This window comes from Sebastes umbrosus, chromosome 2, assembly GCF_015220745.1.
Source record: "Sebastes umbrosus isolate fSebUmb1 chromosome 2, fSebUmb1.pri, whole genome shotgun sequence".
Taxonomy (NCBI): domain Eukaryota; kingdom Metazoa; phylum Chordata; class Actinopteri; order Perciformes; family Sebastidae; genus Sebastes; species Sebastes umbrosus.
The window spans coordinates 6,297,867-6,310,732 of NC_051270.1; the positions used below are offsets into that span (position 1 = coordinate 6,297,867).

At 39.9% G+C, this 12,866-nt stretch overlaps 1 protein-coding gene across 1 annotated transcript; it reads left to right on the forward strand.

Moving 5' to 3' along the window:
- Positions 1-4,345: 4,345 nt before the first annotated feature.
- dhcr7 (7-dehydrocholesterol reductase) lies at positions 4,346-11,988 on the forward strand. Its single transcript, XM_037755161.1, has 8 exons — positions 4,346-4,498; positions 6,111-6,222; positions 7,842-8,064; positions 8,181-8,271; positions 8,394-8,607; positions 8,754-8,958; positions 9,555-9,686; positions 9,803-11,988. The coding sequence occupies exons 2-8, from the start codon at positions 6,113-6,115 to the stop codon at positions 10,265-10,267; spliced, it is 1,440 nt and encodes a 479-aa protein (XP_037611089.1). The 5' UTR covers positions 4,346-4,498; positions 6,111-6,112; the 3' UTR covers positions 10,268-11,988.
- The last annotated feature ends 878 nt before the right edge of the window (positions 11,989-12,866 follow it).

A 12,866-nucleotide genomic window follows, 5' to 3' on the forward strand; every position in this document is an offset into this window, starting at 1 on the left:
CAATATGGCAGCACATGTATACACAATATTCATAAATTCAGAATATACGTACATACACACACTGTTATGCATACAGACACACGTGCAGTATCCCAGGGGAGCTGATTAGGGTAAGATTTGTCAAGCAACCTGCCCCCCCCACCCACATATGTGCCACACACACACACACACACACAGTGCACAGACCTTCCTCCCTGGACTTGGTAATATTATTGTATTCTTTTGTATCGACCCATTCAATTTGTTGAATAACCCATGAACTGTGAGGAAAAAAGAGTCCTGCTTATCACAAAAAAACAGACGTACATGCATAGTGAAAATAATGTGCACAAATCTATCTTAATAGTATCCCATTCTACAGCTTCTGTTCTGAACAACATCCATACATTAAATACCCTTTATACATTCCTCACTATTTTATTTAACCTTTATGTAACTAGAGAGCCCAAATTCCAGAAAGTAGACTTGTACTTGTACTAGACTAGACATTTTGCACTTTTCACCACATACATCCTGTACTGATTTACTAAACCTAAACCTTTCACCTCCAAATGCAAAAAGCATTGGCGACCCACAGAGAACATTTCTTAAAGGAACAGTATGTACGTTTTCGGGGATCTATTAGCAGAAATGGAATATAATAGTCATGTTGCACTGCCATGTTTCCACAGTAGCTCAGAACGGACAAACCAAACACTGGCTCTAGAGAGAGCCTTTCACCTTTTTACGTCTTGAAGGCCAGCGTAGTTCTCCAACACGCTTGTGAAACTGCGGTAACGTGAGCCGCAGAGTGCAAAAACCGTGGTACCACCAGCCGCTGTCTGACTTCTGTTGATCCTGAAGTAGTATTATTATAGTAAAGATGGTCTCTGAGCAAGGCAAGCGGCATAGCCACAGTTTTGTACTCGGCGGCTCACATTACCGCAGTCTTGGAAAGGGAGGAGTGAGCGGAGGGGTACCCAGTTGGTTGCAATCTGCAACCACACCAGATGCCGCCAAATCCTACACACTATACCTTTAATAATTATTTTTTATTGCGATTAAATAAATTAATAACATTAAATAATAGCATTATTACTGCTATATTTAGTATAGCTACTTCCACGGCCCCGGTATCGGGCATGCTGGCTATAGTATGGCCAACTGGGGGACAATTTAATGTTATTAGTTAAACCTGTGATTTTCCTGTTAGGACTAGACAAAGTAACTGCCCTATATGTGTGAATATGGCTGCTGTTGTGTTTTAATAAAGAAACAGTGAGAGCAGGACACTCTGAGAAACACAGAGTCTCACTAATTTTTGCATCTCTAAATTCCGACATATTGCATTCTGGGATTGCTAGCAATGAGCTCCTTGAGACCAGACTGGTGCATTTTTTCATTAAATTTCACAAGATAACAAAAGGTACCAACAGCACAAAATCTCCTCTTTGTCTCAGACACATTGTGAAGCAGTGTTGTCTGCTGCTTGGCCCAGATACATCATACTGTCTGGATACAGCATAGCAACACAGCATCGGATCAAAGAGTATAGAAGAGAGAAGAAGAGAGGGAAACCGAATAAGGACTAGAAACACAGACAGCTAGAGAAAACTGCTAGAAAACAAAAACAAGGGGAGTCGCAGAGGGAAATAGGAAAGGGATTAATAGACGTAGAAGAATGTTTGAAAGAGCAGTAACGCAAAGACAGTAACAGAGAAAGATGGAGGTCATTTGATGATGCAAGATGATGCTGCAGGAGGAGGAAACCAGTAGACCTGGAGAAGAACCAAATCAGGACTACGACCTTTTGTCTTATCTCAGTTTAAAAAATTAGCAATATCCTCCCAACATGAACTGAAATAAACTTAAAACCGTCTGGATACTGTCCAATGAGCATGCATTTCTTACCAGCAGGGTCTTGAAGAGATTCAGAAGGAGTGTGTTTGGTGCTGATTACATGAATGTGGAATGTTTAACGTGGCACAAAAAGCCACAAGTATTGAGACAGGAATTTATCCTCACTCCCGATATCAGAGCCAGTAGAGCAGAGAAAATAGCCCTAATCAACTGTTCACATTTCAACACATTCCAAAAGTGGATAGAAAAATAAACAGGATTCTCTCCTCCTCCCTCCCCTCCATCATTTTTTTTTTAGACTCAGATATGATATAACATTCAAATGTGGGAAGTGGGTCATTTTATTTTCTCTCCCTGGTGGTTTTCTTCTGCTCTTTGTTGTTGGCTGGCCAGAGGCAGAATTTAGATTTCAAAGGGGGACTCAGTTATTTGTCAGGCTGTTCTCATACACCGTTTGTAACTATACCTACGAAAAGTAATGCACTTTACTGCACTATACTTGTGTTTATCCCACAAAATCAGTTTGTATGTAATGCACATAATTGTGAACCAGGAAGTATAAAGAGCAGCAAACGCCACACAGGGAGGAGGTCAGGATGGATGGGACTTTTTTTGGAGAGTTCGTTTTTAACCCAAACCACGATCTTTTTCAACTAAACCTAACTAGTTTTATTGCCTAATCCTAACCAAATTTATCTTTTCCTAAACATAACTAAGATGTTTTGGTGCCTAATCTTAACCAAGGTGATCTTTTCCTAAACCTAACTGAGTAGTTTTGTTGCCTTAACCTAACCAAATTGATATTTTCCTAAACCTAACTGAGTAGTTTTGTTGCATAAATCTAACCAAGTCGATCTTTTCCTAAACCTAACTAAGTAGTTTTTGTTGCCTAAACCTAACTAAGAAGATGACTATGAAACTGCAGTTTGAGTGAATTGTGACACCATCATTATTTTTTTAAAGAGTGCTCGTTGAGTCATAATAATGAAGGAAAAATGGTTATTTGGTTTTGTTGTCTAAACTGTACTAAGAAGTTTTGTTGCCTAAACCTAACCAAATTGATCTTTTCCTAAACCTAACTAAGTAGTTTTTGTCACATAACTTATGTGCGTTAGTCACGCCACTTCCAGTGTTATTTTAACTCGATGTGTAACCCCATGATGTGGGCGAAACTACAACTTGTATTGCACAGTTTGCTACAAGTTTTGCGAGCAATGCGGATAAAACATGACAATTAAGCAAGTGATGGTTGGAGGCTGGCTGCAGAAAATGCTCTGCCCCTTCGAAGGGCTTTGAAAAATGATCAGGAACAATGAAGATCCAGCTGGGAGAACTAACATGAGTTCTCCAGCAGAATGATCAGAGTTCAGAGAATGCTGTAATCATACATGAAGAGCAGGTTATGTGCAGTCCCTGATCTAGCACAACTTTCCACATTTAAATTGGTTTGATTTTTTTTAAGAGGCTGGAAAATAGACATCCAATTCAACTGTGCACTTCCCCCCCATATGCAGGGGGTGGTGGTTGTACAGCATTTCATGACTTTTGTCTACTCAACCTACAGCTGCTGTTACATTTTTCATTTTAACCTGGTGCCTGTTTATGTCACAGCTGAGTACCACTCTCTAGTGGTTAGTTTATGTACATGCACCTGGAAACACAGGACTACTTCATCACAAGTGCTACAGATTTTACTATTAACATTTAGTAACCATTGCATAGGGCATATGGAGTGACTTTTGTTTTGAAAAAAAATATTGGAAAATAAATATGAAGGGTAAATAACTTGTCAAGGAAGGACAGTTAGAGGTAACTGCCCACTGCATCCACCTGTGACAACCATGATATCCTGTAATGGAAAATAAAATAGGATTTTCATTGTCCCTAGATGCATTTCTTTTATGTGCTTATGTGTGGTGAAGTATGTGTACAGAACATGTGTGTATGGGTATATATGTATGTATACATATGTTTGTGTATGCATGTGTACATTTATACACATTTATGTGCAGTATATATATTTGTTTTTATCACCTTGTTCTACCATTTTACCACTTTCTTATTATCGATATGTTCTGTAATGTTCTGTTTTAACAGGTACCATATTTTTTACTTTATTTATCTGCTTTTATTGTTTTGTGAAGCACTTTATAACATCTGTTTTCAAAAGTGCTATGAATAAATTGATTATTATTATCTATTAAATGCATTAAGGAGAATAACCATGATAAAATTGATCTAAGCAAATGTTGGCAGTTTATATCTTTGTGCATTAATCATTGGTATCATAGTTATACCTATAAAAAAAAATCTAGGATGCCAAAGGCCAGCGACGAAGATAACAATGACAGCTATTTCATAATGTTGCCAGTTCTTTGTTTGTACTCTGGCTTCACCATTCAACCACTGGTTCATCTGTCAGGTGCTGGTGGCTCCAGTTAGTATTAGCCAATCAGAGGCCAGCTCACCTCCCAGGGCCCGCCTCTGCGTGGATCTGATTGGTTGAATGTTAATATGCAGTGGCGTTATGGGCGGAGCCTGACGGTGAGTTTGGTGTCCAGTTGTTATATGATAACCACCACCTACCTGGTCCACCAAGGAGGAAAGAAGAGACGAGCTGTACCTGCATCTCCCCTCTCTGTCTCTCTGTGATCTACGGGTGAGTAACGGGGTTATTATCCGGTGTTTTAACGTCACTTCATCTCTGTATCTATTTATTTGTCACTGTTCAGGGTAGAAAACGACGTTAACCACAGTTATTCCAGTTTACTGCTAATCTGGAGTCAGAGAAAGTGCTCAAATTCATTTTATTGAACACATATTGAAAAAAAAGACAGGTATGGTGTTTTTGTTCATGTTATGCAACAGTGGGTTGTCCTCCCTCCCTCTTCACTGGCCTCTGTCCTCTGTCTGTGGGTCAAACTGCTGAATAACATGCTCATAATGGAGCATGTTGGACACAACAGCAAGTCCTTTCATCCAGCACGTTAGTTACATTGTTCGTGTAACCAGCAGACCTGCCATTACCTTTGCTCCAGAAGAGAGAGAGAGCGAGAGAGTGTGTGTGTGTGTGTGTGTGTGTGTGTGTGTGTGTGTGTGTGTGTGTGTGTGTGTGTGTGAGAGAGAGAGACACTTCCTGCTACAATGTAGCACATTTGAAGAAATTAGGATACAATTCTTTACCAAAATGAAATGTAAACTCTTAGAGAGACTTTCTTGGTCTTAGTGAGGACTCTAGCAGAGGAATCAGCTGCAGCTGTCTGATCCATTTTTTAAAATAAAAATAAAATACAACATCAACATAGAAGCTGCAGGATATGTCAGTGCATGTCACAGCTTAAGAGAAAACCACAACAACAACACATAATAGATGTAACTCACACTCTGCCTTTTATTTACTCCTCAACTTAATGTTTTTTTTTTTTTTTTTTTTACATTTATCCTTTGATATTGCAATATATTGTTATTAATTGTTTTTTATTTGTTTCTTTGTTTTATTGACAGAACAAACATGAATTACTTCTTTATTGTTTTCTTCCATTTGCATGCATGTTATTTTTAAATATCTATATATTGTAATTTGCTTAATGAATTGTATATATGTATATATATGTTTTTGTTTTTATTTTGTTCTTTTTTTAATTTTTATTTAATATTGAATTGACGCTTTGGCAATATTGTTCACCTGACAGTCATGCCAATAACGCAAATTGAATTGAATTGAATTGAATTGAATTGAGAGAGAGAGAGAGATTTGCAGACACAGAAAACAAAACCTTTTACAGTATTTCAGTTGAATAAACGTGGTGGCATCAGTGTATCCAGAGCCGGTTGTACAAGCTAGCTTTATCAAGCTGACATCTCCACTCAAGGCCTCTGTTTGTTTTCATCTCTCCATGGACATGAACTTTATTTCCCCAAGTTACCTCATTATCTGTTTATAAATGATTGGCTTGAGGAACTAAACATGCCTTCATGTGTCATAACACTTCCACTTTGTTAAAAGAGACACACACACAAAGACCAGGTGAAAATAACCAGGTGCTATTACCTATCCATAGGTGCCTTTTAACAGCGGCCATTCTGACATGTCATTGCAGGTGTAATTAATAACATTAATTATGGAGGTTTTGCGTGGCATCAACAACCGGCGCTTTGGTGAATGCCACTGCATGTTGCACTGTCTTAAAGGGTCTGTATGTGTGTGTACAAAGTACAGTGTGCCACTGCATAACTGATCTTAACCTGATTACCTGCTGATCCTTCACCAGAAATGAACGGTGCAGTGGCCATGGAGGCCACCAGGAAACGCAACCAGCAGCACAGCGCCAATGGGAAACCATCTGAACAGGGGGAGCAGCCAGCACAGTGGGGGAGAGCATGGTGAGTTGATGTTAAGGCCATTTTGGCATCTAATATACTTCACCACAAGTTCATCACAAAGTTAAGCTCCCCTTCAAATCTAGTCTCACAAAAAAAATCTTGTTAAAGCGTAAATTGAGATTGAAGGGCACGACTTAGATTACTGCACACAATTAAAGCTCTGACGCAGTATTTGTCAGTATATTGGAACAACTTGCTAAGTGGTAGACTCAGCAGACTCAATATCATCTGGTCCTTTGGGATTATGGCATAATTACCGATTACTACATAGTCATACTTGTATTCAACAATGTTATGATCTCCATCTATTTATCCACCAAACACATAAAAGAAGCCTTGATACCTGAAGAGAGAGAGAAAGACAAAACTAAACAGAAACCAAAACTTCAATGTTTTGCTCTGTATTTCATTGTGGTTACTTACTAAATAAAAGAAAACCTAGGTAGTGTCCTCACACAGCTGAAAGGTGGTGATGATGATTGACTGGTAACCTCATGTCCTTATGAACTAGGTGCTATATATCAGGCCCTGGGTTGGGTACCACTCAGAGATGTCAGCACAGGGTTTAATGCATAGTTTCCTTGGAGCAGGTCAGTCTCTAACAAGCATGGCAGATTGTACATTATATTGTATTTCTCCTGTTTCTTACTAGTTGCTTGTATAGTGTAGTATAGTGCATAAATAGCATCCTTCACTTGAAGTTTGTGGTTGAAGTTTTTTTTTCCTTTTTAATCTGACAACCTAGTGGTGTAAATCAGAGGTTCATTTTGGACATGTTAATTTGACAAACAGGTGTAACTAATCACCTTGATTAAAGGGCTCTGGTGTTCAGCAGGCTGCCTCACTGGGACAGCGTTAATTAGTTACACCTGTGCTTTTCCTGTTACTAGAGTTGAGATGTTCACTGTAACTGTAGAGGCGTATCGTGAGCAGGCACATTAAGAGAGTAGCAGCATCAGTTTCAGTGCTCCACATGTGACTACACAAGATGCGTTCAGGCACAGTATTGAATGTATGTCACTCACATTTTGGCAGAACCAATACACAATCACTGTAGTTACATATGTAAAAAAGAAGAAATAAAAATACAGTTCTATGTTTATATACTATATACATTATATACTGGCATTTTAATTTCTGTTTAAGTTTTGATCAATCTGTTGCAGCATTAAGAAGGTTTACACTTGGATTGTAATTCCTGTTCATTTTGAAGATGTTTTACCAAGTTGCTGGAGTACAATTTATTATTTTAATGATAAATAACAATTCACTAAATTTATAACCCTGTATTTATTTGTTACATTTTGTTTTACAGAGTTAAAAAGCAATATTTAAATCAAACCTGATGTTGCCTTACACATAAAAGAACATAAGAAATACAGCTTAATACAGCTTATTAATTAAACACTGGTATCGGATCGGTACTCGGTATCGGGACTGAAAAAGTTGGATCGGTGCATCCCTATTTGAAACCTTGGGACCTCACACAGTATAGATTTAGAGAAATATGAGTTGTGAGTTCATGTGAATAATGTATTTTTCCATAAAATACGTGATATCCTCAATCATGTTCAACTGCTCTCATACTGTATGTGTATACATATGTGATTGATTCTCAGGGAGGTGGACTGGTTCTCCCTGAGCAGCGTGATTGGCCTCCTTTGCTTTGCGCCCTTCATTGTCTTCTACTTCGTGATGGCCTGCGATCAGTACCAGTGCTCCGTCACCCAGCCTCTGCTTGAGCTGTACCAAGGAGAGACCACGCTGCTCTCCATCTGGGCCCGGGCACCCTCCTTCACCTGGTCAGCTGCCAAGATATACGCCATCTGGGTGGCCTTCCAGGTAAGAAGAAGAAGAAGAAGAAGAAGAAGAGGAAAGCGGGAGAATTTGAGCTTTGAGCTCTTGCTTAACGGAGAGGGATCTTGGCAAATGTTAAAACAGGTTGTGTTGTCCCTCAGGTGTTCCTGTACATGTGTGTTCCTGATGTTACTCATAAGTTTATCCCTGGCTATGTTGGTGGAGTGCAGGACGGAGCACGAACTCCTGCTGGTAATTAACACACATACCTTCAATGGTTCCTATTTATAACACTTATTTCTCAGTCATTATCAAACCAGAGAGTATCTCTAATCCAACCTCTCCCCATGTTGTCTACCCGTTCACTATTGCAGGCCTGATTAACAAGTATGAGATCAACGGGCTGCAGTGTTGGCTGATCACTCATGCTCTGTGGTATGCAAATGCCCACTATTTCCACTGGTTTTCTCCCACCATCATCTTCGACAACTGGATCCCCCTGATGTGGTGTACAAACATACTGGGCTACTCCGTATCCAGCTTTGCTTTCATAAAGGCCTACTTCTTCCCCACGAACTCTGAAGACTGGTGAGTACTGATGCACACGTTGTTGGAGCAGATTTCTACAACAAAAATGTTTTCCATGTCTGCTTTTAATATCTTAAAAGTAAACTAGTTATATACTAGGTATTAGTATGAATTTGTTTTCTTCCCCCTCCATTCTTTTTCTGCAGCAAGTTCACAGGGAACGTCTTCTACAACTACATGATGGGCATCGAGTTCAACCCACGCATTGGCAAGTGGTTTGACTTCAAGCTCTTCTTCAACGGTCGGCCCGGCATCGTAGCCTGGACTCTCATCAATCTGTCCTACATGGCCAAGCAGCAAGAACTGTACGGCCATGTCACCAACTCCATGATCCTGGTCAACGTACTGCAGGTGAGGTGTAATAAAGATGTATTTTAAACCAATGTACTGATCCTGTGGATGCAAAAGTGCTGCAGAATGGAAACATATCTGGAGAGTAATGTGAAACTCAACTTTCTCGTGTCTCATTTTTCCTTTCGATTATTTTACCTAAATGACGTATAACCCTAGAAAGCTGACATCTTCACTCAATCCAAAATAAAACAGGAATAGTAAGAAGTAGGGGGACAAACAGGAAAGAGCGAGTAACACCAGATTGAGAACTGGACACAACAACCTTAACAGTACACTTTTCTTTATGTTGGAAAATATCCAACAAGTCCATGAGTTTCACAAAAAAGAGATAGTGGAGCATATTCTAGTTAGATGCAGAAAATATACAGAAGAGAGGCAAGAGATGATCACACAACTACAGAAAACGGGGCGAGTGGAGGCCAGTGTAACAAGTCTATTATATTATACAGCCCTATTAAACATAAGTGTTCATCATTAAGTTTAAACTTCTCGACTCTGAAGCTGCAGTTTGAGTGAAATGTGAGACCATCATTCTTTTTTTAAACACTGCTCGTTGAGTCATAATAATGAAGGTCTTTTGTGCTTTCTTATAGGCCATTTATGTGTTGGACTTCTTCTGGAATGAAGCGTGGTACCTGAAGACCATCGATATCTGCCATGACCACTTTGGATGGTATCTGGGCTGGGGAGACTGTGTCTGGCTGCCATACCTCTACACACTGCAGGTAACAAACACATGCATGCGTGTTAACACATCCTGTGACACTCTAGCTCTCACTCCGGACATTCAAATAATCCGTTATATTAAGCAATAGTAATACATGTGTTGTTGTCTCTCCAGGGTCTGTACCTGGTGTACCACCCAGTCCAGCTCTCCAACGCCCACGCCCTGGCCGTCCTGACACTCAGCCTGGTTGGCTATTATATCTTCCGCTCCGCCAACCACCAGAAGGACCTGTTCCGGCGCACCGAGGGCGCCTGCTCCATCTGGGGCCGGAAGCCGGCGTACATCGAGTGCTCGTACCGCTCTGCCGATGGTGGCATGCACCGCAGCAAGCTCATGACCTCAGGTTTCTGGGGAGTGGCCCGGCACCTCAACTACACCGGTGACCTGATGGGCTCGCTGGCCTACTGCGCCGCCTGTGGCTTCGGCCACATACTTCCATACTTCTACATCATTTACATGACCATCCTGCTGGTCCACCGCTGCGTGCGCGACGAGCACCGCTGCAGCAGCAAGTACGGCAAGGACTGGAAACGCTACACCGACGCTGTGCCTTCCCGACTAATTCCTGGGGTGTTTTAGAGGGGGGGAAAGGAGAGGGAGGAGTGAGAGAGAGAGAGGCAGGGTGGGGTAAAGGGTTAGGGTAAGGGTTAGAAACATGAGGGGTGTGTTTGCGTTTTATACATATCAAGAATACACCACACTGATCATTTTAACACCACATTCCGTGCATTCTGAAAATTTGCATGTATTTCTAATACATCTTTAGCCAGCTGTACATGTGTACTGTATATACAGGTACAGACAATTCATTGCTATATTTCCCTGCCTTAGTAAAGGCAGTTTGATACACCAGTCTGCTGCTTTCATTATGCTGTGACCATTTAACGTAGTTAAAACACGTTTTTAGCAGTACAATATATCTTTGGAGCTAGTTAGACCAAGCACAACTTCAACCAGCATACGCCAAAATCAGTGGCCTGTTGTCTACAACAATTCTACAAAGTGTCCTCCCCCCAAAAAATGACTCCATAGGTCGTTTGTACAAGCAGCTTATTACGACCCATGTTTGCTTATATTGTTAGGCGGCGACCTCTATAGGCCGTAGTAATTATGACGGGAGCAAAGGAAGAAGTCAGGTGACGTAATTTAAAGAGCAACAAAGTCCACGTTGATTCACGAGACCGCTGTTTGTGTCCCATGTGAAAAAGTCAACGTTGAGTTATTTTATCTTCCGTACGTAACTTAAGTTACGTAACAAACATGCTTATTTTTTACCTTAACCTAACCAAGTAGTTTTTTTGCCTAAACCTAACCAAACTGTGTCCGTTTCACAATGTTAACCACGTGTTTAAAACTGCGACCGTTACATTTAGGTATGAGGACGTGTTGATCTCCTGCCACCATTAGGGGCACTAACTTAGGAAACGCATTGTGGGTCGTATTAGAGGGAAGGAACAAATGGTCAATGTGGTCGTATGGGTTGAAGGACTTGTTGATTCTACACAATGCTGTGACATTCCCATGATGCAGTTTGTCAGTTTGGTAGTCATTTACCAAGACAAAACATGGCTGGTTCTGGTTTCTCAAAATATGAGAATTTGATGTTTTTCTGTTTTACATCATTGTAAATTTAACACCTGTTAAGTTGTTTGATGATGTCAGTCAGCACTCAGGTAGACTAAATGAGTAATTATGAATGAAAAAAGTGATATATTTATTATTAATCAATATTTTGCTGCTGCCCTACTGGCTTAATGGACCAAATGAGATAGTTGGCTCCACTGACAAGACCTGCCTCATGAGTAGTTAAGTGATCTTTGTTTAAAGGTTGTCTGAGTGCTCAGATTTATTCACTCAGTCGTTTTCATGTCAAACTGTAGGGGGAAATACGAGAGCTTTAGGTTAGGGTTAGGTAACCGCTTGTCTTGTTTCCCTCATTGTGGTTCAGAGCAGCATGTTCACTGTCATATACCAGCCTTGTTATAGACCGGTTTAAAGACTCATTAGACTATAAGATATAACCAGTTAAACTAAACTTAAACAGCAACAAACAGCACTTTCTGTTCTTTCTGATGTTCACTAAAGCATTCTGAAACTTAACAATTAGTTGGATCATTGTATTTGCTTTGTGTTAAACCAACATGTTGAGTAGATCGAGGTCTAGCCGTGTTTACGTTATATGTTGATAGAAATGTTTCTTTGTACGTCCAACCATCACATTTGTTTGCTGTTTGTTTTTATTTCCTCATGATGCCAGCACTGCCTTTCTTATAGCGATAAAGTGAAAAAACAAACTCTAATTGTTGTTATGACTATTTTTTTTCTATCTACACATAATGTGACTTTTCCTTTAGAAATGTTCACTGATATTTCATTGCCATCTTCTCCATTTTAATGATGAGTCAGCAGTCAAAAGATCATTGAAACACTTCAAGACAAAGATCCTGTATCGACCTATGTAAAAAAAAATAGATATATTGTGACTGTGAAGGTTAAACTAGCTAATACAACAGTATATGATAGTATTGAAAACCACACCAACGAGCTGATGTTATTTCTAATGTTGAACACTGGGGGGCAGCAGATGACAGCGAACCCCAGTGGTCAGCTAAAGAAAAAGACAGAGTTGCACTTGTATACAAATCTCCATAGTCTCTCTCCAAAGCACTCAAGTGAGATCACACATGCAATCATGTATTCTTAACCCACATTAAATAACAGCTCAAAATACAAACTTGTAGCTCCCCTCATTATCCATTCAAAACTTTTTTCTTTTTTTTTTTCAAAAAGGTTTTTGTCATTCACCCAAACCACTGCATTATCCTCTTAATGCACTCCTTTTTATGTAGAAACACTTACTGTGTTATTGCCATCATTTAGTTAGAGTAGTCGTGCACTCATCCACAAAATCTCAGTGGATATTACAAATCAATATTGCAATACAAGAAGTATTTGCACACTGGATTCATTGCTCCCTTAATTTGATTGACTACAGGTCTTCCTCAAGTAAAATCACGAACTCTCAGTCAGTAAGTAAGTCAGCACAGTTGAATCAAAATTTGTACACCAGAAAAAGAAAGGATCCCCTTGGATACACTGGACAGCATTGTAGATTTCTGCTTCTGTAGGTCATGTGATATGATCAAAAGCATCAGAACAGCATCTAAATTGACCTTGT